This window comes from Pseudomassariella vexata (genome assembly GCF_002105095.1).
Source record: "Pseudomassariella vexata strain CBS 129021 chromosome Unknown BCR38scaffold_17, whole genome shotgun sequence".
In the NCBI taxonomy this organism is placed as follows: Eukaryota; Fungi; Ascomycota; class Sordariomycetes; order Amphisphaeriales; family Pseudomassariaceae; genus Pseudomassariella; species Pseudomassariella vexata.
Genome location: NW_024467972.1, coordinates 21,401 through 48,970, shown reverse-complemented (window position 1 = coordinate 48,970; position 27,570 = coordinate 21,401). Strand labels below are relative to the sequence as shown.

Here is a 27,570-nt window from a genome sequence, read left to right as displayed (position 1 = left end):
TTGATAGGATCAATCTTGCAGTTCGCGTAGAGTTCGTTACCGACGCTGCAAATACGATATTACGTGAGAGTCCAGGTTCTACCAAATCAGCCACCACCAACAGTCGGATCAAACTGGACTACACGTTTCCTCCAGCGCCATAGCTACTTCCACGCTTCCCAGCGGAAGCTCCATTCAAACCGCCAGACTGCTGAAAACCTCGACACTATACGAGAGTATTTTACACGGCTTGAGAGAGTCCTCCGGGAAGAAGGAATCGATCCCTCTGATCTCTGGAATATGGACGAGACTGGCTTCCGGATTGGTGTTGGTAAGGATCAACTTATCATCACTAAGCGCAAGAGGGCCCATTACTTCGGCCTACCAGAAAATAGAGAGACAGCGACAGCTATTGAAGCTATCTCTGCTGCTGGCGACGTAATACCAGCTTTCCTCATACCTCATACTCACGGGGACTATCCACTCGGCTCAGTGGTACGCGCAAGACCTTCATCCAGATACGAAGCTACGGCCGGTCGATACAGGCTATTCGAATGACGAGATCTCTCTCGAGTGGCTTATGCACTTCGAACAACACTCTAAGAAAACGCAGAAAGGTTGAAAGCGACTATTGATCTTAGACGGCCACGGCAGCCACCATACGAAGCAGTTTATCCAGTACTGCAACGACCACGATATTATACCCTTCGGCTTGCCTCCCCCCCCCCCCCCCCCCCCCCCCCCACACACACATCTTACTCATCTCTTACAGCCACTAGACGTGGTTGTTTTTCAGCCATATAAGCACTGGCATGCGAAGTCCCTCTGATACGTGACCCCATGGGGGATTGCCCTATAGCTAGAGATAAGATAGATAAGAGCTATAAAAGAGCTCTGCCAGGCCAGAATAGCTGACCTGGCCATCCTTTCCCAATACAACAATTCACACCCCATATGCACTCGCATCACCCTCGATCAGCTAGTACGGGATGGATGTACCAATATAACCAAGCTCGAGTTCCTCTCAATTATCAAAGATGTACGCAAAAAGACCTTCAAAGCGAGTACTATCCAGTCAGCCTTCAAGAAAACCGGTATATATCCATTTTACCCTCATCCAATACTACAAGAGATTGAAGAACGTATACCAAAGACGCCATCACCACCACCAGCCCCTTCATCTTCGTCATATGAAGGCACACCTACTACTTTTCGACAAATTAATAAAGTAGCTAGCAAGATTACGAACTGTCTTACTGATCCAGAGCTTGGTATTAGTCCAGATCTAGCTTATCGACTTAGTCACTTTGTTAAAGGGTCCCTCGTTAATGCGACCGAGCTTATACAGACTAAGCGCGATCTTAGCCGTACAAAGTACGCCGAACGTATATCAAAACAACGGCGCGCTATGAAGAACTATCATCTTTAATCTGGTGGAGTTTTATCCGTTGCAGAAGGTAGAGAGATGGTGAAGAGGAAGGTTGAAGATGAGGTAGCTAAAGTATAGAGAGTTCTTGCCAAGTATCATGAAGGACTTCGTAGAGTAGCCAAAAAGAGCTTTTCTGATGCCGCAAAAGAAGCTAGAAGACGTCGATTGACAGGCCAATTACAGCCTACAGATGTCTTCGAGACAGGCCTTGGTTGGCGGTTATTACGTAGATTCTAATTGAAGGTTGAAATCCGTCGAAAAACTGGCCAAGTTGGTGATGTGGCCAAATTGGTGGTGAGCACCAACTTAGGTTGGTGAGCTCAAGCGAAACCGAAATAAGTGGGGTGTGGCACGGGTAGCTCGTCTCATTGCTCTACGCGACGGAATACGTCTCTGGATTGTAAAGTGGCACGAATAATATACTAGTCGCAGGTCTCCTTCCTATTTCCACGACGATGTAGCAGAAGGCGCGATGCGGCTGGCTTTACGATGGCTGGCTTCAATTGCCATTTTTTGTCTGATCTTGTACCACGTTAGTCCTCGAACTGCCATCGATCTGGACGACATACCAATCTCTCCGGTCGACAAGTCCGCAGCCCCAGACCCAGCCCCCGATGCCAAACCTCTGCTCGAAGAGGAGCGACCGAGAGGAAGTCCTAGGCCCAGTGACATCGGCGCGTTCTGGAAGAAATGGAGCCAGGCAATGTACGATGCGCGACCTAGGGTGTTTGCCATTTCCATCAAAGGCCAGGCGACGACACTGCCGCCCAACACGGACGGACCCCGCAAACCATATCGCGATCTGGTCCGCAATCCCGAAGCCGACCTTGAACTGATGCGTAAAGCGCACGCTAAGTTTGTTGAAGAGCTGGAAAACATACGCGCCGACGAGGGTATTTTCAAAGGCCGGGGTGTCGTCATGGTGGGCGGGGGGGAGTACTTTGGGCCGGCCATCATCTCGATCCACATGCTGAGACGAACAGGCAGCACACTGCCGGTCGAGGTTTTTGTTCCCAATGATGAGGAGTACGAGGTGGACGTTTGCGAGGGGTACCTGCCCAAACTCAACGCCAAGTGCGTGGTGCTCGCGCATGTCCTGTCGCAAAGCGATGCAGAGCTGGGTATCTCGCATTACCAGCTAAAGGCACCTTCTCTGCTGTTTTCGTCATTCGAGGAGGTCCTGCTGCTGGACAGCGACAGCATTCCTGTTGTCGACCCGGACGAGGCTGTGTTTTCTCAGGAACCGTACCTGTCCGACGGGCTGATTGTGTGGCCCGACTATTGGGCGGCGACAGAATCGCCGCAATTCTGGACTATTGCTGGATTTCCTGACTTCCCTAGTGGTCTACCTGCGACATCGAGCGAAACGGGCCAGCTGGTCGTGAATAAGAAAACGCACCTGGCGCCTCTGCTTTTGGCGACGTATTACAATGTCTTTGGTAAGGAACACTACTACCCACTTCTCAGCCAGGGCGCCCTGGGTCAGGGTGACAAAGAAACGTTTATGGCGGCAGCCGTCGTCCTCAACACGACGTACTATAGGGTCAAGACATCGGTCGCGTCGCTGGGCAGACACGACGGCTTCAAGCAGAAGGCCACAGCCATGGTGCAGCATCTGCCGTACGATGACCAGGCCGGGGGGCCGGACAAGAAGGTGACGGTCCGTCCGGCCTTCTTGCACTCCAACACGCCCAAGATGAACGCTGGCCATTTGGTCGACGAGGGCGATCTGCTTGGGGTCGACGGAAGCACAAGGCTTCGTTTACTGGGGTCTAAGGCGGAACAGGAGAAGCACTTTGGCTTTGACGTGGAGAGCAGCATCTGGGATCTGCTCATCCAGACGGGGTGCGAGCTGGCCGATATCATCAAGGAGTGGAAGCACAGAGACCGGTTATGTGAGAGATTGGAAGAGCACCACGATCAGCTGTTTGGAGAGCATCGGTCAGGTATGGGTCAGGTATGGGAGCAAAAGCGAGCCAATCTGAGGACGCAATAGAATAGCACAACTACTTTCCCAGTAAGAATAACTACGGTAACATCGCTAAATCCTCCCCCAAGTGACCCAGCAACTAAATCCAGTGCTTGCTCTTTGTCTTAAATACAACTCCGTAACTCCACAAACAAACAAGAAACCAAGGTGTCGATGCCAACTAATCCAGCTCGCCAGCCACATACCCAATCTGCCTCCTGGCGCCGGGCCCATTGCCCAGATTCGCCGCCAGGCTGGTCTGACTATCCACCAATTTCTTCTGCTCACGTATCCTCTCCTTAAACCTCCCATCAGCACTCGCATCCATCCTCTCAATCTCCTCCCGTTCCTGCAGCCGTATACTACTCAGCTGCGTCGCATTCCCCACGCGCTCGTTGCCCAAGTCTCTCTCCCATTCCAACATCCTCTGCTGGCGTTGGGTCTCGAGAGCCAGCTCGGCGTCGCCCACCGTCTGAGCCCGGTTCAGAGAAACTTCAGTTAGGGCATGCTGGTGCGCAATATCCTGCCCCTGCTTGGCGCGCTGTCGCGCCAGTGCCTTGGTGAAGAGTTCCTCTTCAACGAGGGCCCGCTCCTGGATGGCGGTCAGGTCGGCGTTGTGCGAGCGTTTTTTGCGCGCGTCTTCAAGTTCAGCTTGATCGGCCAAAATCTGAGCCTGCACTGCTGCTAGCTCGCGGTTCCGTTGAATGGCCAGAGCATGCTCCTCGTTGGCCCTCTCCAGGCGGGCGAGCCGTGCCTTGCGCTCCACCTCCCCTTGCTCGACGTGGGAAGGCATGCCGACGGCGTCTTCGGGTTGGGGACCCGAGTTGGCGTAGTATACGTCTACAGCGCGATTGGCTTTCAGCAGCTTGATGAGTTCCGGGGTCGTGTCTGATTGTGGCAACACGCGCGCCACGTATTGCGTGGGCGAGTAGATGAACTTGCCGTCGGTAAAGTGGTTAAAAGGCTTGTTAATGTATTTCCACATGTCCGCGCGGAGAAGGACTTTGGTTGTGGTCAGGGGGTCAGCCGACTCGAGGGCTAGTATAAGCACCGACTTCCCCTCAGACTGCAACGTAATGTCAGAGATGGGAAGGAGGAAGCTAATGGCCTTCTCCATAGTCTTCTCTCGGACAGCCGTGATCTCTCCTGAATCTGCCGTGTGGAGGCAGAGCTCGCCAAGGGCACTCCGGCCGCCGTGTTGGGGGCTTGGGAAGTCGGGATCGTGACGGTACTCTACTAGGATCTGCATTGCCTGCAGGTTTAGTTCCCGCGCGGCATTATGCAAGGACCCATCGTTCCTTGAAGCACCAGCTGCCAACAAGTTGGACATCATAGTAATGGCTAAGTCACCGCCAATTGCTGAAGCCATGGACAGGGGCGACCTTCCGGTAACATCCGCCACGTCCACCTCGGCACCAGCAAGCAGCAGGGCTTTAACAATGTCCTGCCGCCGTGACTGGATCGCAAACATCAGGGGTGTGACGCGGGAGACACGCGTCTCAAAGTTAACCTTCGCTATGGTCGTTGTCAGTAGCTTGAAGGCTCAATGGATTAAATGAACTTACACCCTCGGCCAATCAGCATGGTTATGACTGCGCTGCTGATCTTCTTTTGCGGCTGCAGGAGGGCCCACGCCAGAACCGAGACTTGCTCCACATCTTCGACTTGCTCCAAGACTTTGCACAGAGTCGTCTGCTCGTGATAATAACCCATGTCCAAAAGTGCCTGTAGAATCTTGGTTGACCTCGGATACTGCGAGAGTGCCCGAATTATGACCGGTTCCGATCCTGGATATACAAAGATGACATCTATTTGATTCGAACTATCGCTGTGCTCTGAAAACAATGTAATAAGTTCGTGGACGTCATCTTCCGGTACGTTGGAGTCGAATATGCGAGGAAAAGCTAAAGTGAGGGATTCTGTATTGGGCATCTGCTGCAGGAGTCGCGACAAGAGCCTCAAGTTGCCCTGAGCCGCTGCAGTTTGTAACGCTTCGCCATGGTTATAGTTGACGTCCGCATCATACTTCAGGAGCAGCTCGGCAAAGGCATAAGCAATATCCACCTTTTCAGCATATTGACCAAGTACGGCAACCAAGACAGAGCCCACTGCGTTTCCATTGGCGCCTTTTCTTAGCAGGCAGCGGGCGATTTCGAGTCCTCGTTCGGTGAGCCAGGCATTGATATGTTCGGGCACAAATGCCTTGCCAAAAGCCACTGATGCTTCCTCGGGCGAGACCCTGGCTTCAAGTAGTTGCGAAAACTGCGATACCGACAATGTCCGTGTGGCGTCAATCAAAGTCTGGCAGCCATTGGCAGCCGGGGACGCTCGATTCGACACGAGCAGCTGAATTAGCCTTTCCTCGGGCTCCTCCTCGTTGACAACCCGTATCAAGGCAGCGTGGATAGCACTCGGCGCAGGCTTGCCCGCTTTGAACAGCCACTGCAATACGGTGAAGCGAGTATCCCGGCTGAGATCCCAGCATGAATTCAAAGCTCGAACCAAGGTGCCCGATGATGGCTTTTTCTGTCGGCCGCCGACATCCACGATACCCAGAAGCATCTCGAGGTTGCCGAGGAAGGCACTCGTCGTCGCCTTCTGCACGGCCTCGCCGTTGTTGTAATCCGGGCTGGCGCCATACACGAGGAGGAGCTTGACCAGCTCCGATCCAGCATCGCCGTATCGTTCTGCTGAGACTAGTTGCGCGTCGAGTATTTCTCCGCCGACCCCGCGCTGTAGCAGCAGCTTGAAAATCTCTGCACGTTTCCTCAAGTCACCTACTTCGGTTGCTGCTTGGAATCCCCTCTGCAATGTCTGCTGCGTGATCTCCTTATCCCCAGATAGTAACATGCCCAATACACTGGCCGACCCGGACCGGCACGCTTCGACAACAGCCTGGCCATCTTTGTGCTCGACACTTCCGCCGTTTTGCACAAGGATGGCGCCGAAATCCAAGTCGCCGTCCGAAGCCGCGGCCAAGAGTGCGTCCGAAACCACTTCCCCTGAGGCGCCAGCCTTTAGCAGACTGTTACATGACATGCTACGCTGTCGCCGGTTCTTGCCCCTCGTCGCGGTGGCAAAGCCGTGATTCAAAACATCGGGCGAGAACTTTTTCCGTTTCAGAATGAGATCGACAATGTCCTGTTTTTCGTTTTTGATGGCTTCCATCAGCGCTACCCCGTCTTTGGTGTCGGCGTGTGCCAGGAGGGTGTTGACCAGCGGTATGTCCTCGGGGTAGGTGCTGACAGTAAACACCAGGGCACGGTTGACCTCACTGGCCGGAATGCCACCGCGAAGAATTCTCTTGGCAAAGGTAAGCCGGTCCATGACATCTCGTATTCGTAGCGCATGGGGCATGGCAAACGAGAGCGAGGCGGGGTTGGGATCAAATGTGAACATGAGGTCGACAAGCTGGGGGTTGGACGCCGCTACGGCTCGACAGAGCGCTTCGGCGTTGTACGCATTAATATCGGCACCGCGGGCCAGGAGCGTCTTGATAACAGCAAGGTTACGGTGCTCGGGTGCTACCTTGAGCAGAGTCTGAACCTCTTCAACGAGCATTTGACTCATGGTATTTGGGGAAGTTGAGCGCCGCAATAACACATCGAGCTTCTCGGCTTTCGTGGACGTGGGTGGAACTGCGCTGAGACTTTTTATAGCACGTTCGAGGCTCTCGGGGTTCGGCTCGCCCATGGCCAGAACCAACTCGAGTAGTTCGGGGTCGGCACTCTGCACTGCATACGTGATGGCATCGCCGCCATTGGCGTTGACATCGGCCTTGCCCCTTTCCAGTAACGTCTTGACCAGGTTCTTGTCAACCTGATTTGCCCGCAGCGCCGTCGCCAATGCAGTTGACACCTCGACCCCCCCTGGTGTCGCGCCCGCCCCGAGAAGCAGCGTCACCATCTGTGACCTTTTCACCGCATCGGGCACCTCCATGGCTCGGGGCACCGCCTTAGCCGCCACCTGCGGTGTGGGTTTGCTCTTGAGCAATCGGTTCAGGAGGTGTACGTCTTTCTGCGCAATGGCTGCTGTGATGCCTGCCCCTTCGTTGAAATTGACGTCGGCATTGGAGCGCAGCAGAAGTGCGACCAGGCGCTCGTCTCGATGCGGAGGTGTCTCATTGATGACGTTCTGCAGTGCCGAGTGCACGCAGTCTCCCTCCAACCCGGCCCCTAGAAAAGCTTCCGTCATCTGGAACCTTTCGAGTTTCGCGTGATTCCTGACGCTAGGAAAGATTTGCGCCATGGCGTTCTGCGATAGCGGGCTACTTAGTATGAGCTTGGTGATGGGCACATTGCCATTCTTGACTGCAAGTTGTAGCGCGAGTGCACCTTTATGGTTTGTCGAAGCTACGGCGTGTCGTTCAAACACCATGCTCCTCGGCCCCTTTTTGAGATCCTGGTTTCCCACCGTCTTGCCGCCAGGGAATAGTGGAATAAGGAGTAGCTTCGCTGCCTCAACATCTCCCGCTTCGGCCGCGTCGACGAGCGCCTCATCCAGCGGTGGTCCGTTGGCACCCTTGCGAAGAAGCAGCTGTAAGAAAGAATGCCGTTCCTCAAACCGTAGCTTCTTCGGGATCAGTTCAACACATTCGGACGCGTACACCGAGCTAAAGGGGGCAGCCCCATTTAACATGATCTCCACCAGGTCGATCTTGCCTGTGGAAACGGCTTTCCGCACGGCGATGGCGTCTTGGTATTCAACGGATGCACCGTAGGAAACCAGCAGATGAACCATGTCCATGTAAGAGGTCGCACTCGCCTGCACTAGAGCTTGTGCTACCGTATCGCCCTCGGCGCCGGCGCAGAGTAAAATTTCCGCCATGGCAATCTTCTCGTTGGGGTTGATGTTCTGGTGATTGCTGAGTTGCTCGAACGCCTCATTCAGACCAGGCTGGCCAGGGGGTTCGTTGCCGAGAACGAGCGCCAACGCGATATCCCTGCGCCCCAACCCCACGGCTATCTTCAATGCGGCAGCGTTGTCGTGGTTTGCGTCTGCCGTAGACTGGCTGAGAGCCACCACCGTATCCAGGCACCCCGCCCGTGCGGCTTCAACCATAGACTGCGAGACCCACGATTCCGGAGGCCGTCCCTCTGACGACAAAACCATGGACACCAGCTCTGCTTGCCCTCCTTCGACACATGCCTGCCGGAATGCATCCTGTCCAGCGGCCGTCTGGGCCACACTCGCGCCGTACCTGAGGAGTAGCTGGACGATGGCGTGATCCCGGTTCTCGATGGCGATGGGGAGTGCCGTATCCAGACTCAGCGCGTCCGCAAAGGGCAAGAGCACTTCCACCATCTCCTTGTGCCTGTTTTCCACCGCGCGCTGCAGAACCTGACTTCGTTCAGCCAAATCCAAGCTCTTCCTCCGCGTCAGCAGGCTCGTTCGGCTTTTCTGTGCAAGATTGAGATTGCCGCCTGCGAGATTCAGCTTGGCGATGAGCGCCTCGGCAACGCCAGGCGAGCCCTCGCTGGAGATGTGAGTGACGAGGGCATTGTAAATCTCTTTGTATTCCCATGCCTTTTTCTTGGTGGTGAAGGCTCGGGAAAGACTGCCTTTGGGGTGGGCAGTATGCGCCTCCACCGTGCGTTGTCGCTTGAGAAGCTCTTCCGCGTACAGATCATCCCCGTCCGTTCGGAATGACGGAGGCTGGCCGGGCCTGGACAACGGCGACGGCGGTGGAAGTGAGCCGCCCATGATGCCCCACTCTTCGCTGAGCTCATTGAGCCGGGCTTGACGTCTTTCCTGGATCGGTGAGTGCTCCATACTGTCGGCGACGAGACCAGGCATTGTAGATTAACATCCAGCCTTACACCTTCGGCCAAGACTGATGAAGTACGATGAGCAGCAGATCAAAATAAAATATAGGCTGGGTATTCTGATGTGCCTTGAGACTGTCGATCATCAATGGCATACACTACAGGCGGTCCGTCTGAGCCCAATTCCGAAGTGCATCTCACAACCGCAACCTCACCGCGGTTCTATCAGCCTTGGGCTGTCTGCGATGGGGGATAAAGCAAGGGGGGCTTGACACGGCCCGAGGCGAATCGAGAACCAACTGGGGTTATCCAGAAAGGACTGGTGCAAGGAAAGTAAATGAGAGAGCGCTGATTAGGCGGGCATTCAGGTCGATGAAACGAATGTTGATGGTAATGCCGAGAGACTAGAAATATGAGATGAAAAACAATCGCCCGCCCGCGGACACGCTGAAGCAGTTCGAAGAGTCGGTCGGTCGGTCTTTGATCTTGAGACAGGAGCTTGAGCCAACGGGGTCGTGTTACCTTGCTCGCTGCTGGCTGAGTGGCAGGGAACGTTGGGACGGGACCGGGATGCCGCACGAAGATCCCTGTGCACTGCCTCCTGTGCTAGCCTAGCTTTGCGTAAATTCTAGAGGGTACTGTGAAGGTCAACCCTCGCAGACTCACTACAACCAGGTGACTTACAGCTGGAACACCTGCCGTGGCAGTGTCAGATGGGAAGCCAATCATAACCCTTGTAGGAGCCCCGCCAAGCGTGGATGACTTAGTCGCGCTCCCTCAAACCTAAGCTGTCATCTTCTTTCCTTCGCTCCTTAGAGTAGAATCTTGGTCGATAGCACCTAATCGAGGTCTATACCAATGCGATGCAACCCAGGTCGTGACAGGTACAAGAATACGCGCGTAGAGGGTTAATTAGCCAGGAATTTAGGCAGCTTATAGCTTACTAAAAGAAATATCTAGCCCAGTCGAATTTACTAGCCTAAGCGTTAAGCTGTACAAATAACATATAAATTTATTAAGTTGATACTATTATGATTATTCTTGATTAAGTAAAATACCGCTAATAGTATTAGAATTCGTTTTTAATAGATAGATATATAAGGTTAAGATGAGAAAATCCAATACTAAATTCAGTACCAAATACTGAAATAAAGCTCTACATTCAATTTCTAGCTAAAAACTAATTCCCCTGACCCCCTTACGTTAGGGGCTTCCGTAACGGCCAGCCGATCAGGCCCTAAACCTGTTCAATTACGCGTCCTTGGCATCTCTTGACGCAGCGCCGAGTGTTAAGCTCAACTCTGTACCGGACGGAAGCAAGGTGCCAAGTCAGTTAATTTATCAACCGTAGCGCATTTAAGCACTACGACAGGGGCCAGCAAAGCTGAGGCAAAGTTTCGTCAGGCCGTCGGGCGCCTCCTAAAGATTTGCAATCTTTTCTCTTGTGCCGAATGGCGTCGTCCATTTTAAGGACGATCGATCCACTGAGACAGATCATGAAATCGCCAGAGGCTACGATCACGTGAGATTCAATTTGAACATTACACCGCTAACAGCTTTCACGCCAACAGTGTTCAGTCGTACGATTGCTGAGCTCATGTATGGCCCGCCGAGTGAAAACATCGTGTATAGCGCAAACCGGCAAGTCAGGACTACAAATATCTCGATTAGTGCAACATACAGGTTTCGTCTATCGAGTCTATAGCCATCCTGCCGTGACGAGGGCCAGTTTGCGTCTTGTCGAACAGTCTCGTCCGCCCCAGCACCAGTTCCAGCATCGAAAGCTCGTCTCATGTTCGAAATCACGAAGTTTTGGCCTTGACAGCAGACAGCAGCTCCGGTGGTGGCTCTTGCCTGTAGCCTTTGGGGTTATTGCTGACCCAGCGCCACAGATCCTCGCACGCGTTTTCCATGGTGAGCTCCGTCTTCCAGTTAAGTTCCTTATTCGCCAGCGTGGGGTTGGCAGTCAGGTCCAGCACGTCGCCCTGTCTTCGCGGCACAATTTCGTATGGCATCTCACGACCGACAACCTTGCTGAATGCCTTGATCATCTCGAACACGGTACTTCCTCGGCCTGATCCCAAGTTCCATGCCTTGACACCAGGCTTCTGTTCCCGTAAGTAGTTAAGGGCGACCAAGTGGCCCCTGGCTAGGTCAACGACATGGATATAGTCGCGGATAGCAGTGCCGTCGCGGGAGGGATAGTCTGGCAGGCTATGTGTTAGCCAATCTCGTCCCCCATCGCCTTCACAATATCACCGCCACACGTGCTCACTTACCATCCCCAAATACCAACAAATTCGGTCTGTCGCCCGTCGCAACCTTGCCCAACAGTGGCAACAAGTTGTATGGCACTCCTTGGGGGTCTTCGCCCATGATGCCGCTAGGGTGCGCGCCGGCGGGGTTGAAGTAGCGCAGATTGGCACCGTTCCACTGCTCGTAGGGCTTGCCCGCCTTCTTCAGGTTCTGGCGTTGTGCGGTGATGTGGTCCTCGATAATGTTCTCCACCATGGACTTTGTCCGCCCGTATGTGTTTGTGGGGCCGATAGGGCAGTGTTCGGGGATAGGAATCATGTTAGGGAAGCGAGTCGCGTCGCCGTAGACGGTTGCCGACGAGGAGAAAACGATATTGGTGACATTGTGCTTGGTCATGGCGCTCAGGAGAGACATGGTACCGGCGACGTTGACGCGATAGTATTCGAGAGGGATCTCGGCGGATTCACCGACAGCCTGCATTTCGCCGTCAGCAACTCGAAACTCCAAACCAAACCAAATTGACCAATGGCGTTGGGGTCGGATCGCAGGAGATGCTCACCTTGAGCGCGGCAAAGTGGATAACGCTGTCGATGGCCGGGTGCGTTGCAAACACCTTATCAAGCTCATCCTCCTTGGTGACGTCGACCTTGTAGAAGATGGGCCGCTTGCCGCAGATGAGCTCAATGCGGTCGAGGGCGACTTCTGACGAGTTGTAGAGGTTATCTACGATGACGACCTCGTAGCCATGTTCGAGCAGGGCCAGAGAGGTGAAAGAGCCGATGTAGCCGGTGCCACTAAAAGCCACAAGTTAGAGACCTAGAAGACGTTGAAGCTGTACTGGTGCTTTTGTGTAAAGGGGCGGCGCTTTCTCATGGCGGGGTTTAAACGGATTGGATGCGACAATTGGATGAAAGCGACTTCGTGGCTTTTTAGGACGAGCTTACCCAGTGATCAAAACGGTTCCAACGGCCATGATGAAGATGCTCCAGAGAAATGATTGAGTTTCGAGGTGTCGGGAGAGAGTGATCCAGGGGAAGAAGATAATTGAGAGCCACAATCAAATGGCTAGCAAAGCTGGCGTCTTAACGCAGGGCGGTAGGCTTTAGGCAATAGGCGGGCTTTAAATGAATTGGAGGGGTGATCGTCGTCATCGCAAATTGGTCTGCGTTGCAGATTTTTGGCGGGGTTGGTTTCTAGTAAGAATCCCCTCTTGCGCCATCAGCCGTCCGCTGTGTTTGCTGACCATACCCCTGGAAGATGGCCGACCACAGTTCAAGGGGGGGATGCCGACGGCAAGCCACCTTGCATCTAGTTCACCGCTTGTGATAGTCGTCGATTGGACGCAAGGTAATTGTCCATATGTGCAGGATACCTAGAGGTTAATATAAACGTCGAGTTACCCAACACACCACCTGAGAAACGTGATCAGATGCTGCGATGCGAATAGGCACATCCAAGACACCCAGTTCCCTCTGGTGGGGCCGTCGATGGCTGCGTTGAATAACGAACAGTCGAATATGCTACAACAATGGGGGTGATGGGCCGGTCAATTCGATGCCAGACAATCCTTGAATATCTTGGAAGATCGCCGCTACAACATCAGTAAATACAGAACTAGCTGCTGTGGTTCCTGTGGTTCGAAGTTTTGATATCTGTGCATTGTTCCAAGAGCCTCATGGTACGGGTTCTGCAAGTTCCTTTCCGCGTGCCAAGTGAAAGTTGGCATCTCGAAGGCAACGGCGACCCTGCAGCCCCGGCAACCCCAGCTTGTCCAGCTTCTCGGGCCGCAACGGTCCAAGTTCCTCCAAATTTGAGGCTTCTTTCAGGTCGATCACGTGCTACCTCCAATGCTCTTGGCCGCTCCACCTTTCTCTCCACTACTGTAGGCAAAACGTGTTGGCAGGAACAATCGACAAGAGCCAAAGACGCGACACGCGATCTGTGTTGTGTGAGAACCTGAGCCAGCGCATGCATTCCTCAACCGGTAAGAAGGATAAAGAAACGACATCGGGGGGACACTATGGTCAATTTGCGAAGAATAGAACGTGTTAAATGCTAGTTCATCCTGCATTCCATTCATTTCTTTGACAACCGCAGCGGCCATCCTCGACGACGCAAAAAGAACCTTCGCATCGCATCGCACCCATGTCCCCACCCGAAGGCGGAAGTCGTCGCCAGTTAAACTCACATGGACTTTGCTGAGCTTCGACATCGCCGGCCGCGCTTTGTTAAAACCACCCCATCTTTGGATGCCGAGTCCGGCGTGCATTGCTATTGATGGCCGTTTACAGCTCTCGACTGCGCATTCTTTGAACGGTTTCGTCTTCGACAATCTGACACCAGACTGCTGCAGTGGCTGGCATTGTCATCCCATTCGTCTACCCGTTAATACCAATTGTCACTTCAACCGGAATTATCATCCTCTTACCACCACACATGCTGCTCATGAGTTCATAATACTATCTCATACCTTCTGCCTGAAAATCAGGTCTGGGCATTGTTGGTTGGTACGTACATCTTCGCCTTTGCGTGTCGCGCAATCGGTTCGAGTATTGTCGCTCCAAGTCCTGCTCATCGGCCTGTGGCGATTTACCATTTCCCAAATATTGGTATCTGGCTTGCGCTTGTGACGCACCCCGAATTCGCAGCCCACCATAATTTCACATTTCGCCTCAGCTGAGAGTTCGTCTAGACTCATCCTCAGTGTTGCATCATTTTGTTGCTGCTAAACAAAATGCCAACAAGGCCAGCTGCCAGAAAGCCTACTCGGCGCTCCACGCGAGCGTCGACGGCCAAGTCTCCGGAGCGACCACCAGAACCCAAAGCCCCTGTTGTGGAGGTACTGGAGAAGGAACGAGAAAAGGCGCGGCAACGCGGACAGTCAGTCTACGATGAAGAACCTGCTAGTTCAGATCTCCCAGGCCTTTTCCCGGCACATGATGGCTCCTACGGCATCAACACCTTGGTTCCGAACCAACGCAAGAAACGCAGGGGGAAGCCAGAATTCGCCAAGGAAGATGAAGAAGACCAGTTGTTCATGCGAGAAATGCTCGGCCGCAAAGGAACAAAAAAAGCTCGTATAAACGCACCAAGCAACCAACTGAGTCAAGCAACCCAGGCAAGCACCGGCTTGACGCTGACAAATGCTCAAAACCTCCTTGATGATGCTGAAGACGAGCTGAATGCAGTGGAGGAGGAGCTCAACGAGCTTCCTGGCGCAGAGGACGAAGAAGATGATCCAGAGCTATTTGCCGCAAAGAAGGCCACCGTCCGGGACGAGTTTTCCGATGAAAATGATGAAATTAACCTAAACCCGACACCGTCTCGACCTAAGCCAAGCAGGGGAATGCCGCCTACCAGAGATCTTTGGGACGGCCCTCTTGGCCGTGTCAGAAACCCTTTGGAGCCAACAAATTCTCCGTATAAGGACAACACATGGGGAGAGGAGCCGCGACAAATTTACAAAGCATCTCTACCCAATCCTAATATCACGCCATACACACAACGAAGACACCCATCAGAACCCCCATCGTCTCTGTCTACCAAGTACGGGATCCCCACCGGGCGTGCTTCCTCGGTGCCATTGTCGCCTGTACGGCCAGATACGTCGAGGAGTTTCAATCACGAGAGTAACTTATTTGGGGATGCCAGACTGCACACACCTGCTCCTGCGTTTACCACACAACCAGTCCACCAAGAAAACCAGCAGGCTTCACTGAACAAGATACGAGAAGAGCCTGGAAGGATACTACCCATAGCTAATTCCGAAAGATTCTTTGAGCCACATCCGCCGCGGGGTATGCGGGGAAAAATGCCATTCCGAGAACACATCGGGAGTCTCAATGTTCCAGGAGCTTCACTTTCTCGTGAACCGCTTAACGGACGTCAATATGTGCTGGGAGATGAAGAAAACGCACGCTCCAACGAGGTCAGGGAGAACAATCAACAAGGTCCAGCCAGCCTCGTTACGGTCGAGAATAAACCGAACAACGTAAGCTCCGAAAAGCCACCCTCCACTGAATCCCCGAGGAAACCCATACCACACGGCGTAGGGATCGACCCGAAACCAGGCTTGTCTCCTCAAGTACTCACTGATGCTGTTGGAAAAGCCGCTGAAGGCTTGCGCCGTCGGACCGCACGGCCAGGCGCGGACACAGAGGAAAATAAATCACCCCGTTCGGAAAACCTGAGCGGAGACGACCGTCGCGATCGTTTGGAGCGTGGTGCAGCTCAGCCTGTTGGCCACGCTAAACACTCAGACCGTGAGCCTTCACCAGTGGAAGTAGACAACAGCTCTGATGGGGTCGATTATCTCTGGCCGGGCCTAAAACTGATGGTTATATTCCTAGGAGGGACAGTTGCGCTTCTCGTATTGTTCAATGTTGTGTCGATGTTGACCAGTGCAGAAGCTGACCCTCGACCTCAATGGTACGGAGTGACTCACTGGAAAGAGAACATATTCCAGTTCTTCCCCACTGCACTTCTTCATCCTTTGCAGTCATTGGGGGATGCTGATGCCCAAAGACTATTTGGTCAGCTTGACGCGCACGATGCCGAACTTATTCTACTACGCAGGTTCAAGGACACACAGCAAAAGAAAATTGCTGGTATTGAGGCTGAACTGCCGTCTGTGCTTCGGGTTGAGATGGACAGGAACGGCAAGCCCAGAGTGCCGCTTGACTTCTGGTACGCGCTCAAGGATCTCATGACAGCGGACGATGACATTCTCACCCTCAAGCACGCGAACACAGCATCGCCCGAGATCTCCAAGCAGCACTGGCTTGCAGTGAGGCAGCGTTTACAAGCAGACGGCTCTCTACCATCCTCGGATAAGAAGGGGGTTGCTCGAACAGAAATTGAGTCCGCCGTGGACGAGAGGCTGGCCAGTCGCTGGAAGTCCTTCGTCCGGCAAAATGCCAACGCCATCAATGAGATTTTAGGCCACCCCACGGCCAGCAAGCTCACTGGCATGTCGGACAAAGAAATCAAGGCCGTCATCGAAAAAACGATCAAATCGGACAAGCACGACATGTTCGTCACGCGCAAGGATTTTGCGGACCTAGTAAAGAAAGAAATGGTTAGTCATGAGGCCGAGTTCCGCAGCGAACTTCGCGACATAGCCGCCCGCATAAAGGAACATAGCGCAGAACTCGCAAAGCTCCAGGAACGTACCCCCGGTGGAATGTCGCATGCCGAGATCACCGATCTCGTCCACGCTGCGGTAGCCAAAGCTAAGAGCAACGCCAAGGTAGAAGCCATGGCCAAGGCTGGCATCCGATCACAGCTCGAAGAGCTTGAGACTCAGGTCAACTTCTTCAGTCAATTTGGCGGCGCCGTCATCGACCCCACATACTCGTCGAAAGCATGGATTCCGCAAAAGAAAACCTGGAAGGGGAAATCGTGGCTTGACCAGGACGGGTACATGTCTGGGTACCGGCCCAAGAAGCCAATAGAGGCCCTGCACCCGTGGCATCAGGAAGGCGAATGCTTCTGCGCAGATGCCGGCCCGAAGGGAACGGGCGTAGGCACCAACAACATATCGGTCAATATCCCTCGTGATGTCATACCGCAATACCTCGTGGTCGAGCACATCCTCCCCGGAGCCACCCTTGACCCGGGCGCCATGCCCAGGAACATTGAAATCTGGGCCTCTTTCGATGAGGTGGATCTGCGGAAGACGGTATCCGGGTGGAGCGCGAACCAATGGCCCCAAGCCCAGGAGGAGAAGACGTTGGGCAGTGACTTTGTCAAAATTGGCCATATGGTGTACGAGAAAAGTTATACCGGGGACGGGGTGCAGGTCTTCAAGTTCAGCAACGCGCTTCTAGAGATGAAAGCGGCTTCGAGCCATGTGCACGTGCGAGCTATAGACAACTATGGCGCCGACCATACGTGCTTTTATCGGCTGAGGTTGTTTGGCAACATTCAAGAGCGAGAGGGGCTGAAACAGTAGGATGTAGGGAGGGGATCCTCTAATTTTGTATGTCATCTTAGACGCCGACTGTGGACGCGCTGGGCACGGGTCTAAATCAGAGAGAGCAAGCAGTTGGCCGGAGTTCAAGGGTTGAGGACAGGATGCATGGGTGGATGATACCATTTCTGGTGTAGATTATTCAATCGCAAAATCATTTGACGAATGGAGATAATTGAGCCATTCCGCTACTGGCATATGTGTTGGGTTATTTTTCATCTATGTCTTATAACTTGTATATTCAGACTGGAAGAGAGAAATTTACCGCCTGCATGTTCTATCGTCTAATGATGTGGCCAGCCAATGTAGGGTCCGGGTAGTACCAATGTGAGTGTAATTTTCACCGGTCTCCAAAATAGCATTCACGTGGTCCATCTACTCACCTCCCTCGCATATCTTCACGCCCTCTATCAGGACCGACAAGTGGAATTGAGAAGCGCCTTCCTTTGACAAGTCCCGACCCCCAGCGTTACCGGTCCCGTCCCAGTCTTTCCTCATCATCCTCCGTTAGTTCGTACGCTGGTCGGAAGGTATCTTGCTTCCCATCCTCCACTTTGAGCGCAGGATTAGGATATGTATCGTCGGTACCGCCAAGAGACGTGTAGCCCATGTCGTAGAGCGGGCAGTATGGAATCTCCATGGCTCTAATGAACTATGCAAGTCACATGTCAGCCACCTCGCTTTCAACCCTCAACCGTTTGCATTCCATACTCTGCAACACGCAAATCACAGACAACGAAAAAGGGCAGGGATAGGGGGAGAACGCACGCCCCAAATCTCACGGTAGTGCCAGTCAATGACGGGATGTATTCTCATAAACCGCGGCCAGTCTCGATCCGTTTCGTCGAAGAAGGTCAAGCGCGCGCCATGCGGATCCGTCCTCCGCGTGCCGACAAAGACGGCCTTGATGGTCTTCCTCTCGGCTAGGTAATCCGATAGCGCCGGCTTCATGGGCTTATTGGACACAGATAAGTCGAGGTGGTAGGCGGATGTCGATGACTCAACAAAGGCGTCGACCTCCGAAAATGGAGACAATGGGCGGATGTACAGCGCCTGGAGGGATGTTGGGAAAGCGGAGGATGACGAGGAGGCGGGAAAATGCGTTGGTAGGGAGGCGATGATCAGGAGTAGAAGGACGAGGCAGTCTTTGCCGCCGTTGTAGGAGAGAGACAGTTCTTCGGGGCTAGAGAGGGGAGAGAGGCATAGGTCAGCTTGGTCTGTTTTCTATCCAAAAAATGCACGAAAGGTAGCAGAGACGCACCGGTACCGCCGCAGGGCATCGTCAATGACATCCCTCGCGATGCGCACTTGGCTCTGGATCGCCTTGACCACCGTATCCCCATCTTCTCTGTCCAAGAAGGCGTCGACTTTGCTTTTGAGATGTACACACAGCTCGCGCATCTCGGTGGTACCATTTGTCCTGCTGATGCCGTTCAGCTGTTTGGTCGCGGCCTGTGTGTGGTCGTCGGAGAGCATATCGGAGACTTGGACCGTCATCGTTGTGGAGGCTTTCATAGGATGTCGCATTCCATGCTCTGGGGGATCTTTGATTTATATACACCTTACGTAACAAATGGCCGTTTAAAAATCGAATGTTCGCGACTACAATTAAAGAAATTGAAGAACAGACCTGTAAGACAAGGGAAAACCGGATGGGGCTGTTGGCAGACGCATTGCCGCCTTGCATGGGTGAGAGATGAGGGGTCCTCCAATACCCCTCGGCACCCTTTGGCTACGGATTAATGAGTTGCGTGCTGAGAAGATGATGGAACATGCGCATAAAACGCCACTTTCAAAGCAGGCAGCAACATGTGCATTTCGCCAAGGTTCCCAGCTGAGCGTACGATGTGCTTCCTATCAACACTGGAGTTAAAATACCCTGTGATTCAGTAATTCCTCGGCTCCGGTAACGAACCATCTTAAAAATGAGTAGACGGGATCGGGCCTGTCTCGGTGCCTGTATTAATGGGGCAGATGTCTTTCCTGGCGTGGGGCACTTATTTTACTTAAGTAAGCATACACTGGTACCTAGAGCTGGGCGGTGAACAATACAGCCCCACTTTGGTCCGGCAGAACAAAGTCCCACCCAAAATTTCCAGAATGCGCATCGCCGCCAGTCTTCAAATTGTTGTTGGTAAAATCTTGAAGGACTGATCAGCCACTACTAAATCTGGGGTGCGCATTCGGATCCCAATAAGCCCTTTTCACCATGCCTACCCGCACTTCGCTTGCGCAAACATCTGCGCCCAAGGACAAAGCCAAACAAAAGCCTAATGGGAAGGGGAAAAGCAAAGGGAATGCACCAGCAGAATCCAAGACTCTGAAGAGGAAACGGGAAAAGGACGACTTGGAAAAGCTTCAGGCTGCTGTCAACCAACTCGACCCCAAGACCTCGGCCCTGACCAAATTCTCGGAGCTGCCCCTCTCGGCGCCCACCGCATCCGGCCTCGACGCATCCCATTTCCAAAACCTGACCGACATCCAGGCTCGAGCCATCCCTCTCGCCCTCAAGGGTCAGGACATTCTGGGCGCCGCCAAGACGGGCAGCGGCAAGACCTTGGCCTTCCTTGTTCCTGTTATCGAGACCCTGTATCGGAAACAATGGACAGAACTGGATGGGCTGGGAGCCCTGATCATTGCCCCTACGCGCGAGCTAGCCGTGCAGATCTTCGAGGTCCTGCGCAAAATCGGAAGATACCACCACTTTTCGGCCGGCCTAGTGATAGGAGGCAAGAGTTTGAAGGACGAGGCCGAGAGACTCGCGCGAATGAACTTGTTGGTGTGCACGCCCGGCCGCATGCTGCAACATCTCGACCAGACGGCCGGACTCGATGTCGACAACCTTCAAATACTCGTCCTGGATGAGGCAGACCGTATCATGGACATGGGCTTCCAGTCGGCAGTGGATGCTCTCGTGGAGCACCTGCCCAAAACGAGACAGACAATGCTCTTCAGTGCCACGCAGAGCAAGAAGGTGTCCGATCTTGCCCGACTTAGCATGAAGGATCCCGAATACGTCGCTGTCCACGAAGCAGCCACCCCGAGCACCCTGACCCAGCACTACCTCGTCACGCCGCTGGCCGAGAAAATGGACACCCTGTATGGGTTCATAAAGGCAAACCTCAAGAGCAAAATCATCATCTTCTTATCGTCTGGAAAGCAGGTCCGTTTTATCTATGAAAGCTGTACGTATCACTTCCCTCGCCTTTGCCCTGTCCAGCAATAACTGGGCTCTGCTGATTTCCCTGAAGTTCGTCATCTCCAGCCCGGTATCCCTCTATTGCATTTGCACGGTCGGCAAAAACAACTTGCACGCATGGAAATCACCAGGCGGTTCACGTCGGCGCAGCATTCGTGTCTCTTCGCAACGGATGTCGTAGCTCGCGGAGTCGACTTCCCTGCTGTGGACTGGGTCGTCCAGGGAGATTGCCCCGAGGACGTCGACACTTACATACACAGAATTGGTCGTACCGCTCGCTACGAACGCGTGGGCCGCGCAGTCTTGCTCCTGGACCCCAGCGAAGAAGAAGGCATGGTGCAACGATTGCAACAGCGGAAAATCCCCATCCAGAGGGTCAATGTGAAGGAGAAGAAGAAGCAGTCCATAAAGAGCAAGATTCAAGATATGTGTTTTCACCAGCCGGACCTCAAGTATCTGGGCCAAAAGGCCTTCATCTCTTATACCCGGTCGATTGGCCTGCAGAAAAATAAGGACGTCTTCAAGCTGGATGCACTAGATCTGCAAGCATATTCGGAAAGCCTGGGTCTTCCTGAAATGCCGCCGGTGCGGTTCCAGAAGGCCGAGGATATCAGGAGGCTGAAGAACCGGTCGCGGGCTGAGCTGTCGAGCGGATCAGAAGGCGAGGGCGAAGGAGGTGAGGGCAAGAAGCGCACGAAGGATGAAGTACGGACAAAGTACGACCGCATGTTTGAACGGACCAACCAAGATGTACTGTCGAGTCATTACTCGAACCTGCGCCCCGCAGCAGAGGATGATAATGACTTCTTTGCCGTCAAGCGTGTGCTGAACGAAGACGAGTTTGACCCCGAATCCAAGTCAGGAGGTGGGCCGAGGGTGGTCCCCATATATGGTGGCCAGGAACTCGTAATCGATTCCAAGAGACGCGAGAAGCTTCTCACGTCTAAAAAGAAGATGTTGAAGTACAAGGGCCAGAGCACCAAGATTGTGTTCGATGACGACGGAGAGGCGCACTCTCTTTACGAACTGCAGGGCGAAGAGGACTTCAGGCAGGCAGGAGACGCTGAGACGCAACGGCAGAGGTTTGTGCAGGCCGAAGCTGACCGGGTGCGCGAGGCAGATCTGGAGGACAAGCAGTTGGCCAAGGAGAAGAGGCAGGAGAAGAAGGTGAAGCGCAAGGAGAGAGAGCGCATGGAGGCCAATGATGAGATGGATGCGGCAGAACAGCCGACACTCGGTGGCTCTGGCGATGCGGATGCTGCTCTTGATTTCTTGAGGTCACTACCGATTGCTGGTGAAGAAGCGCAGCAAGACGAGGACGATGAGAGGCCACGGAAGAAGCCGAAGAAGTGGTTCGAAGATGATTCGGATGACGAGAAGCCCAAGAGCAAGAAGGGCAGGAAGGTGATTGAGGTGACGGATGCGCCGGATACGTTAGAAGACTTGGAAGCATTGGCCACGGGCTTACTTGACGACTGATCAGTTACGTACAATGATATCCTATTATTCACTGTTATTGATGGGCCAGGAGGAATGCTTTGCAATGACTGTTGAATAATTTTCTCGATCGATCGATACTTGTTTCTTCATTGACATCAAAGTTTGACAACATTGAATGGCGCAAACACGATAATGCCGCACATAGCTGAATATGAGATTATCAATTTTGTGCAGAGATATCCAACAACCGTAGCACCATGGACCCGGGACCCTGGCCTGCTATCAATAAATGTATGGCTCAGCAGATAGTAGGAGGTTCGACAGGAACGACCCTGTTGAATGTATCGCCTTCCTGAAGTGATATGGCTAGATGTATTGGCACTTTACAACATTCTATGGAATTGTACGACCGGTGGCCTCACAGACGCAAACGCAAATGTAAACAGAGGCATCGTCGAGGGCTTGGCCCTTTCACAACTCTGCCTCGTGTTAAAGCAGTTTCTGCGCATCGCCCAACCGTTGCTCTATCGCGCTTTGCCAAGACCGATCCCCAATGGCAAGATTACTTCAAACCCTGAGCAGCTATCAATAGCTGGCTGACACGTACGAAGTCTGAACCTGAATGCCTGGCCCAAAGCCAGGAGCAAGCATCTGGAGCTCCAGCTACGTCATCAATTTCGGAATACTCAGACCGCCTTGAATTCAGCCAGACAATGTCTCCACCAGTCGGCTTGGTTTTTCCAATATGTTGACTATGCCCTGCATCATCAATCTGACGATGGGAAGCACTTTTCCTGGCGCTGTATGGTAACCTCGAGACACTTGAGATGGTGTCGCAACGACCACACAAATTGATACCACCCCCGGTTCGTGGTGCCAGTATCGACGATGCTGCTGCTCCACTGCCCTGCCTGAAAGAATTGGTCTTACTGCGATTGTACAGTGCTAAGAACTCAATACGCTACATAAACATGTTGCTCCTCCACCCGGATCTGGAGACGCTGCGTGCTCATGCAGTCAGCTGGCGCTCTTGTGACGTCGAATAGGTACACTTGACCCAGGGCCCATGCAGCCTGCGGAACATACATCTCACGCACTGTTTGATAGAAAATGCGGGGCTATCGAACTCTTTTCATGGTGTCCAAGACTGTAGACGCTGCGAATCCAGTGACACATTTAAACCTGGATCTCGGTCAGATTGGTGATTCTCTGAGGAACCGTCAACAAAACCTCAAAATTTTGGAGCTGAACCCACGGATGAGTTGAATTACACTGACATCACTAATTGTCAACCTTGATCGGCTCCCGTCAAGAGCTCAACATCCTAAAGCATCTCAGTCTGCACCAGCACATGCTTGTAAGGGAGAGGGGGAGAAGGGGGGGTTGGGGTTGCAACACCACAACACTCCCGACAATGCGAGAAAACGCCAGCAACTCCAGTGCTCTCCAAATTCTTGCCTGGATTGTTAGAGGCTTTGGTTTATTCTATCCCGAGCCAGCAGGCCCATTAATTTCTATTGAAGTTTAGAACAATGAACTTGAAATAACGTTTCGAAACCTTCACAGCCTAGTAGTCTTGGATTCCCGACGGACTACACTTCAAGAAATATGAGTTGAGCTCTCGATATGCGCACCATCGTTAACGAAAGGTTTCGATGGGCTTGGCTGGGCGGTAACTATGGATGATGGTGTGACGTTGAGGAGAACTTGGCAGCCTGAACAGAGGCTGTCAGGTTAAGATCCGGCACTTTCCCGCCTAGCACGGAATATGACCTGGGGATAAAGGATAGATTGCTGTTCACGTATTGCAAGGGGGTGTGAATACTCAAATAGTAAACTCCCAGGTGACGTAGAGTAAATATAAGGGGCATAACGAAGAGTCTGGAGTGGAAACACTAGATTTATCAGAGTGTGTTACTACTTATATCTCGTATCATGCCGCATACTGACAAAGGTGCTGAAAAAGTGTAGCAAATGATATATTCCTGACATATAATTCGTCGAAAATGAAAGAAACCATTTGTACGAAATTTGTTACAATGAGCTACCACTAGATATTTTATTTACCTAAAGAAACATGTTCTACCACCTGCTTCAACCAAACCCAAATTGCGACGTGGCTTGGAACATTGGGCCATCCCATTATCAATCACAAATACTCACTTCTCGACGTTTCACAACGTTTTTCTGCACCTTGGGCGTTGCGAAGTCGGCGGATGTTCTGCGTCAGTATCCCAGCGACGATGAAACCAAGGACACACAACAATTCGGGAACAAAACTGAGCACCACCTGCACAGCCAAGTTTCCCGTGACCGGGTTGAGTGTTGGGGACTGTGTGGCCATAGCGATGAGAGAGTAGATGACGCGGATGCCAAGGAAGAAAAGGGCGGCCAGTACCGAGCGTAGGAGCTGTGAGACATGACATGTTCAGTATTTCGCGTCGAATAGCCACTGTATTGAAATAAAAAAATGGGTTCAACTTACCGTAGTCCCCGTATCATACGTAACAGTGTTCCTTTCACGCTGTGACGGCAGAAGCGAGGCGAAAGCCCAGCCGCTCAAGAACAGCCAGGAAACCGTCAGGATGGCGATACCGACTTGGGCTAACTTGAGAGCGTTGGACTTGGGATGCGGAGACGCAAGGGAGGATGCGCCGGCGGCGACGATGGCAACGCCACCTGCGACTATGAAATGGAAGAAGAGGGAAATGGTTCATTCCAGGTCTTTGCGCAGGTGGGGGTTGCGGAGGACACAGCTAGAGTATTGGTCAGCGACTATTCGAACATACTACGATATTACGGAGAAAGACGACTCGGGCAAGGGGTAATATAGGGAGGGGGTTTGAAAAGGAGGAAGGGGGGCAAGAGGAAAAGATGGGAAAGGCTCACGCGTCATGTAGGACACCAGCAGCGGCGAGTATCAGTGGTGAGATCCCAACGTTGACGAGGACAGACGATGTAGCGGCATGTGACGGGGAAGTTGCCAGGGCGCCGCCCATCAGACGGAGGGTGCAGAAGGCAAGGAGAAAACCCAGCCTAGAATCGAGGGCCAGTGTCGGACCAATACGAAGATGATGGGGATTGCGAGGATGGCGTATATGGCTAGGCTGGCGGTGGAGAGGGAGTCGACGTTGGTGGCCATTATAATTCGTACGGTGGAGGGGGCTCGTCGTGGACGTTTTGTCTATGTGGTTCTGGCTGTCGATGGGGTTGGGGTTGGTTATAGTTGTGGCTGGAATGGGATAGAGTCTGACGATATTCAAACGTGTCGTCGCCGTCGCCGTCGTCGAAGAGGTCTCTGCCGCAGCTATTTTGGGACTTCTGGTTTAGGATGACGAGGGCGACGGTGTATATAAGAGCGCGGAGGATTCTAGCCATCGGACAGGGCTTCGATTTTCTGGATGGATGGAATATTACAAGAAGAAACAAGAACGATGAAAGCTGATCAGTTGAATGACAGGAAAAAGGAGGGTTATATATGTATTACTGGCTGACAATCTCCAGGCGCCGAAGGGAGTCTACGAGGGGCTTGCCTTGAAGTTTGCTATTTTAAACCAAGCTATAACCTAGGATTGTCTCGTTGTGTATAGGCAGTGCGAACCAACACAACGGACAAGCTGCATGCTCATATCATTCCAACTCGGTTGGGTACTCTTCTGGTATGTTTCTGGCACTTTCATGATGGACAACCACATGAATCCCAGACCCAATTGGGCGCGAATGCAGGTGATTGGTGGCTATGCCGGCGCTAGTGAGCGAGAGCGAGCATCCCGGTTGAGCGTCAGTTCCTGGGATCATTCATCCAGATGGTCTCCATCTGACCTGTGCCGCCGTACCTCGTTATCTTTACTTACTTGCCAAGCAACGATCCTGCTTACCTCATCCCGTTTAGTAGGCAGGACGTTCGATTTGCGTTATGCGTGAGCATTTTGTCGCCTTCGCCACTTCTTCGCTGTACAGGTAGGGTGCTCCAAGACTACGTAACTTGTCAGCCTGTTATTTCCCTATTATTTCCATGTCGGGGCACAGGGGTGATCTGTCTAAGGCCATGACCCGGTCATCACGAAGTCGACCCCGGCTTGGGCACACTAAGTCCAGGACGGGCTGCATTCGTTGTCGAGGGCGTCGTGTCAAATGTGACCAAACCAGGCCAGTTTGTGTAAGTCCGTCTAAAATTTTTAGATGATGGTGCGCTGATCAAGCCCACTCCCAAATTGCAGCAGAATTGTCAGCGCCACAACGTAGAGTGCTTTTATGACCGGGTAGCAGAAACCGTACCGTCGCCGGGTGCGCCCCAACACGGTCAAGTTGCACTTACAACGACCCGTTCAGAGGTTTCCCCTTCTTCTACGTCCATATCCCCCATGTCAATACCGGTGCTACTTTGCAGTGAGACGAAAACACATCCTCTTCATGCATCGTCGCCCTCATCGTTACCATCATTATCGTTTGGCCCTAGCCAGCGCATGCAACTTCTCCTTTTCCACAATTTTGCCGTCAATACTAGCTCCACCCTGGCCGGGACTCACCTCCCGGACCTGTTACGCTGCTGGTCCGTTCAAGTTCCTCCGCTAGCCCTCGATGATGAACCCCTATTTAACGCCCTGCTCGCACTCTTGGCACTGCACCTCATCACCACCACCACCACCACCACTACCGCCCCAGATCCGGAATTGCTCTCTTGTCGGACTACCTGGCATGGCATCGCCCTGCAGCAGCATCGGGAGTCTCTGCAGTGTGGGCCTGAGACCATGAGCCCCAAGACGGCCAACGCCGCGTTCTTCACCTCCATCCTCCTCATGGTCTATGCACTGTGCACCCTCAAAGACCGGCCATTGACTCCATACGAACCGCCGTTATACTGGCTGCGCATGGGCCAGGGGGTGCGGTCCGTCATGGCCGCTGCTCTGGAGCAGGTGGCACAGGATCCTGGTGCTGCTATCTGGACCATCATCAGCGCATCATCAGATCTGTACCACCAGGAGCCTGGGTCGCCTCGTGAAGGCAGTATGCCGACTTTCCACTACCTCTTGCCTTTGACCACCCCCAGCCAAGACGCAGCAACATTGGATGCCACGGAAAATTTGACGCAAAAAACCATCGACGTCTACAACAAAACCATCCGCCACCTCGGCCGCACGCAAGCCGCCATCGAGTCTGGGGAGCATGCCATGGGAGTGGCCCGCCGCATCACTTCGTTCCCCAGCCTCATTCCGCCAGAGTTCCTAGAATTTCTTTAGGAGCAACGACCCAGGGCCATGCTCATAATGGTGCGTTTGTTTGCCCTGAGTCTGCCGTGTAAGCACTTGTGGTGGTTTGGGACTGCATTGGGTCGGGAGATACGGGCGATTCGCGACAATCTGGCGCCCGAGTGGCAAGGGTTGATGGACTGGCCGTTACAAGCGCTTCAACGGAGTGAGGAGTAGACTAAATGAAGGGCAATGATGGTAATTTGGGTGGGTTGTGGTCTTTGCACACTTATTCGCGAGCACTTGACTCTGCTCGAATTGTCAAAATTTGGCGTGTAGCTGAAAGTGCCTAGTCGCTATTGTATCGATTATC

General features: G+C 53.1%; 8 protein-coding genes across 8 annotated transcripts; 4 read left to right on the top strand and 4 right to left on the bottom strand.

Moving 5' to 3' along the window:
- The first annotated feature begins 1,796 nt into the window (after positions 1 to 1,796).
- On the top strand, positions 1,797 to 3,442 carry BCR38DRAFT_447787 (mannosyltransferase putative-domain-containing protein). Its single transcript, XM_040861178.1, has one exon. It carries the CDS (start codon positions 1,881 to 1,883, stop codon positions 3,402 to 3,404), a length of 1,524 nt encoding a protein of 507 aa, XP_040711068.1. The 5' UTR covers positions 1,797 to 1,880; the 3' UTR covers positions 3,405 to 3,442.
- Positions 3,443 to 3,558: 116 nt separating this feature from the next.
- BCR38DRAFT_413447 (uncharacterized protein) lies at positions 3,559 to 9,173 on the bottom strand (the record flags this gene model as incomplete). Its single annotated transcript, XM_040858833.1, has 2 exons — positions 3,559 to 4,892; positions 4,943 to 9,173. 2 exons carry the CDS (start codon positions 9,171 to 9,173, stop codon positions 3,559 to 3,561), a joined length of 5,565 nt encoding a protein of 1,854 aa, XP_040711067.1.
- Positions 9,174 to 10,944: 1,771 nt separating this feature from the next.
- Positions 10,945 to 12,371, bottom strand: BCR38DRAFT_353251 (uncharacterized protein; the record flags this gene model as incomplete). Its single annotated transcript, XM_040856764.1, has 4 exons — positions 10,945 to 11,348; positions 11,422 to 11,872; positions 11,958 to 12,192; positions 12,343 to 12,371. The coding sequence occupies 4 exons, from the start codon at positions 12,369 to 12,371 to the stop codon at positions 10,945 to 10,947; spliced, it is 1,119 nt and encodes a 372-aa protein (XP_040711066.1).
- A 3,417-nt stretch (positions 12,372 to 15,788) lies between these two features.
- On the top strand, positions 15,789 to 17,351 carry BCR38DRAFT_353558 (uncharacterized protein; the record flags this gene model as incomplete). Its single annotated transcript, XM_040856798.1, has 1 exon — positions 15,789 to 17,351. One exon carries the CDS (start codon positions 15,789 to 15,791, stop codon positions 17,349 to 17,351), a length of 1,563 nt encoding a protein of 520 aa, XP_040711065.1.
- Positions 17,352 to 17,838: 487 nt separating this feature from the next.
- On the bottom strand, positions 17,839 to 18,770 carry BCR38DRAFT_353293 (uncharacterized protein; the record flags this gene model as incomplete). The annotated part of the gene is made up of 3 exons (XM_040856767.1): positions 17,839 to 18,021; positions 18,138 to 18,552; positions 18,631 to 18,770. 3 exons carry the CDS (start codon positions 18,768 to 18,770, stop codon positions 17,839 to 17,841), a joined length of 738 nt encoding a protein of 245 aa, XP_040711064.1.
- Positions 18,771 to 19,486: 716 nt separating this feature from the next.
- On the top strand, positions 19,487 to 22,225 carry BCR38DRAFT_447776 (P-loop containing nucleoside triphosphate hydrolase protein). The gene is made up of 2 exons (XM_040861177.1): positions 19,487 to 20,554; positions 20,621 to 22,225. The coding sequence occupies exons 1-2, from the start codon at positions 19,579 to 19,581 to the stop codon at positions 22,045 to 22,047; spliced, it is 2,403 nt and encodes an 800-aa protein (XP_040711063.1). The 5' UTR covers positions 19,487 to 19,578; the 3' UTR covers positions 22,048 to 22,225.
- Positions 22,226 to 24,157: 1,932 nt separating this feature from the next.
- Positions 24,158 to 25,386, bottom strand: BCR38DRAFT_489514 (uncharacterized protein; the record flags this gene model as incomplete). Its single annotated transcript, XM_040864404.1, has 3 exons — positions 24,158 to 24,418; positions 24,494 to 24,693; positions 25,263 to 25,386. 3 exons carry the CDS (start codon positions 25,384 to 25,386, stop codon positions 24,158 to 24,160), a joined length of 585 nt encoding a protein of 194 aa, XP_040711062.1.
- Positions 25,387 to 26,056: 670 nt separating this feature from the next.
- Positions 26,057 to 27,434, top strand: BCR38DRAFT_460891 (uncharacterized protein; the record flags this gene model as incomplete). The annotated part of the gene is made up of 3 exons (XM_040862469.1): positions 26,057 to 26,167; positions 26,229 to 27,229; positions 27,263 to 27,434. The coding sequence occupies 3 exons, from the start codon at positions 26,057 to 26,059 to the stop codon at positions 27,432 to 27,434; spliced, it is 1,284 nt and encodes a 427-aa protein (XP_040711061.1).
- Between the last annotated feature and the right edge of the window lie 136 nt (positions 27,435 to 27,570).

What these genes read in the sequence shown, in the direction of transcription:
- BCR38DRAFT_447787 (XM_040861178.1), top strand. Translation starts at nt 1,881, where the DNA reads ATGCGGCTGGCTTTACGATGGCTGGCTTCAATTGCCATTTTTTGTCTG.
- BCR38DRAFT_447776 (XM_040861177.1), top strand. Translation starts at nt 19,579, where the DNA reads ATGCCTACCCGCACTTCGCTTGCGCAAACATCTGCGCCCAAGGACAAA. An exon ending in CCGTTTTATCTATGAAAGCT is followed by an intron (nt 20,555 to 20,620) that starts GTACGTATCACT and finishes ATTTCCCTGAAG; the next exon opens with TTCGTCATCTCCAGCCCGGT.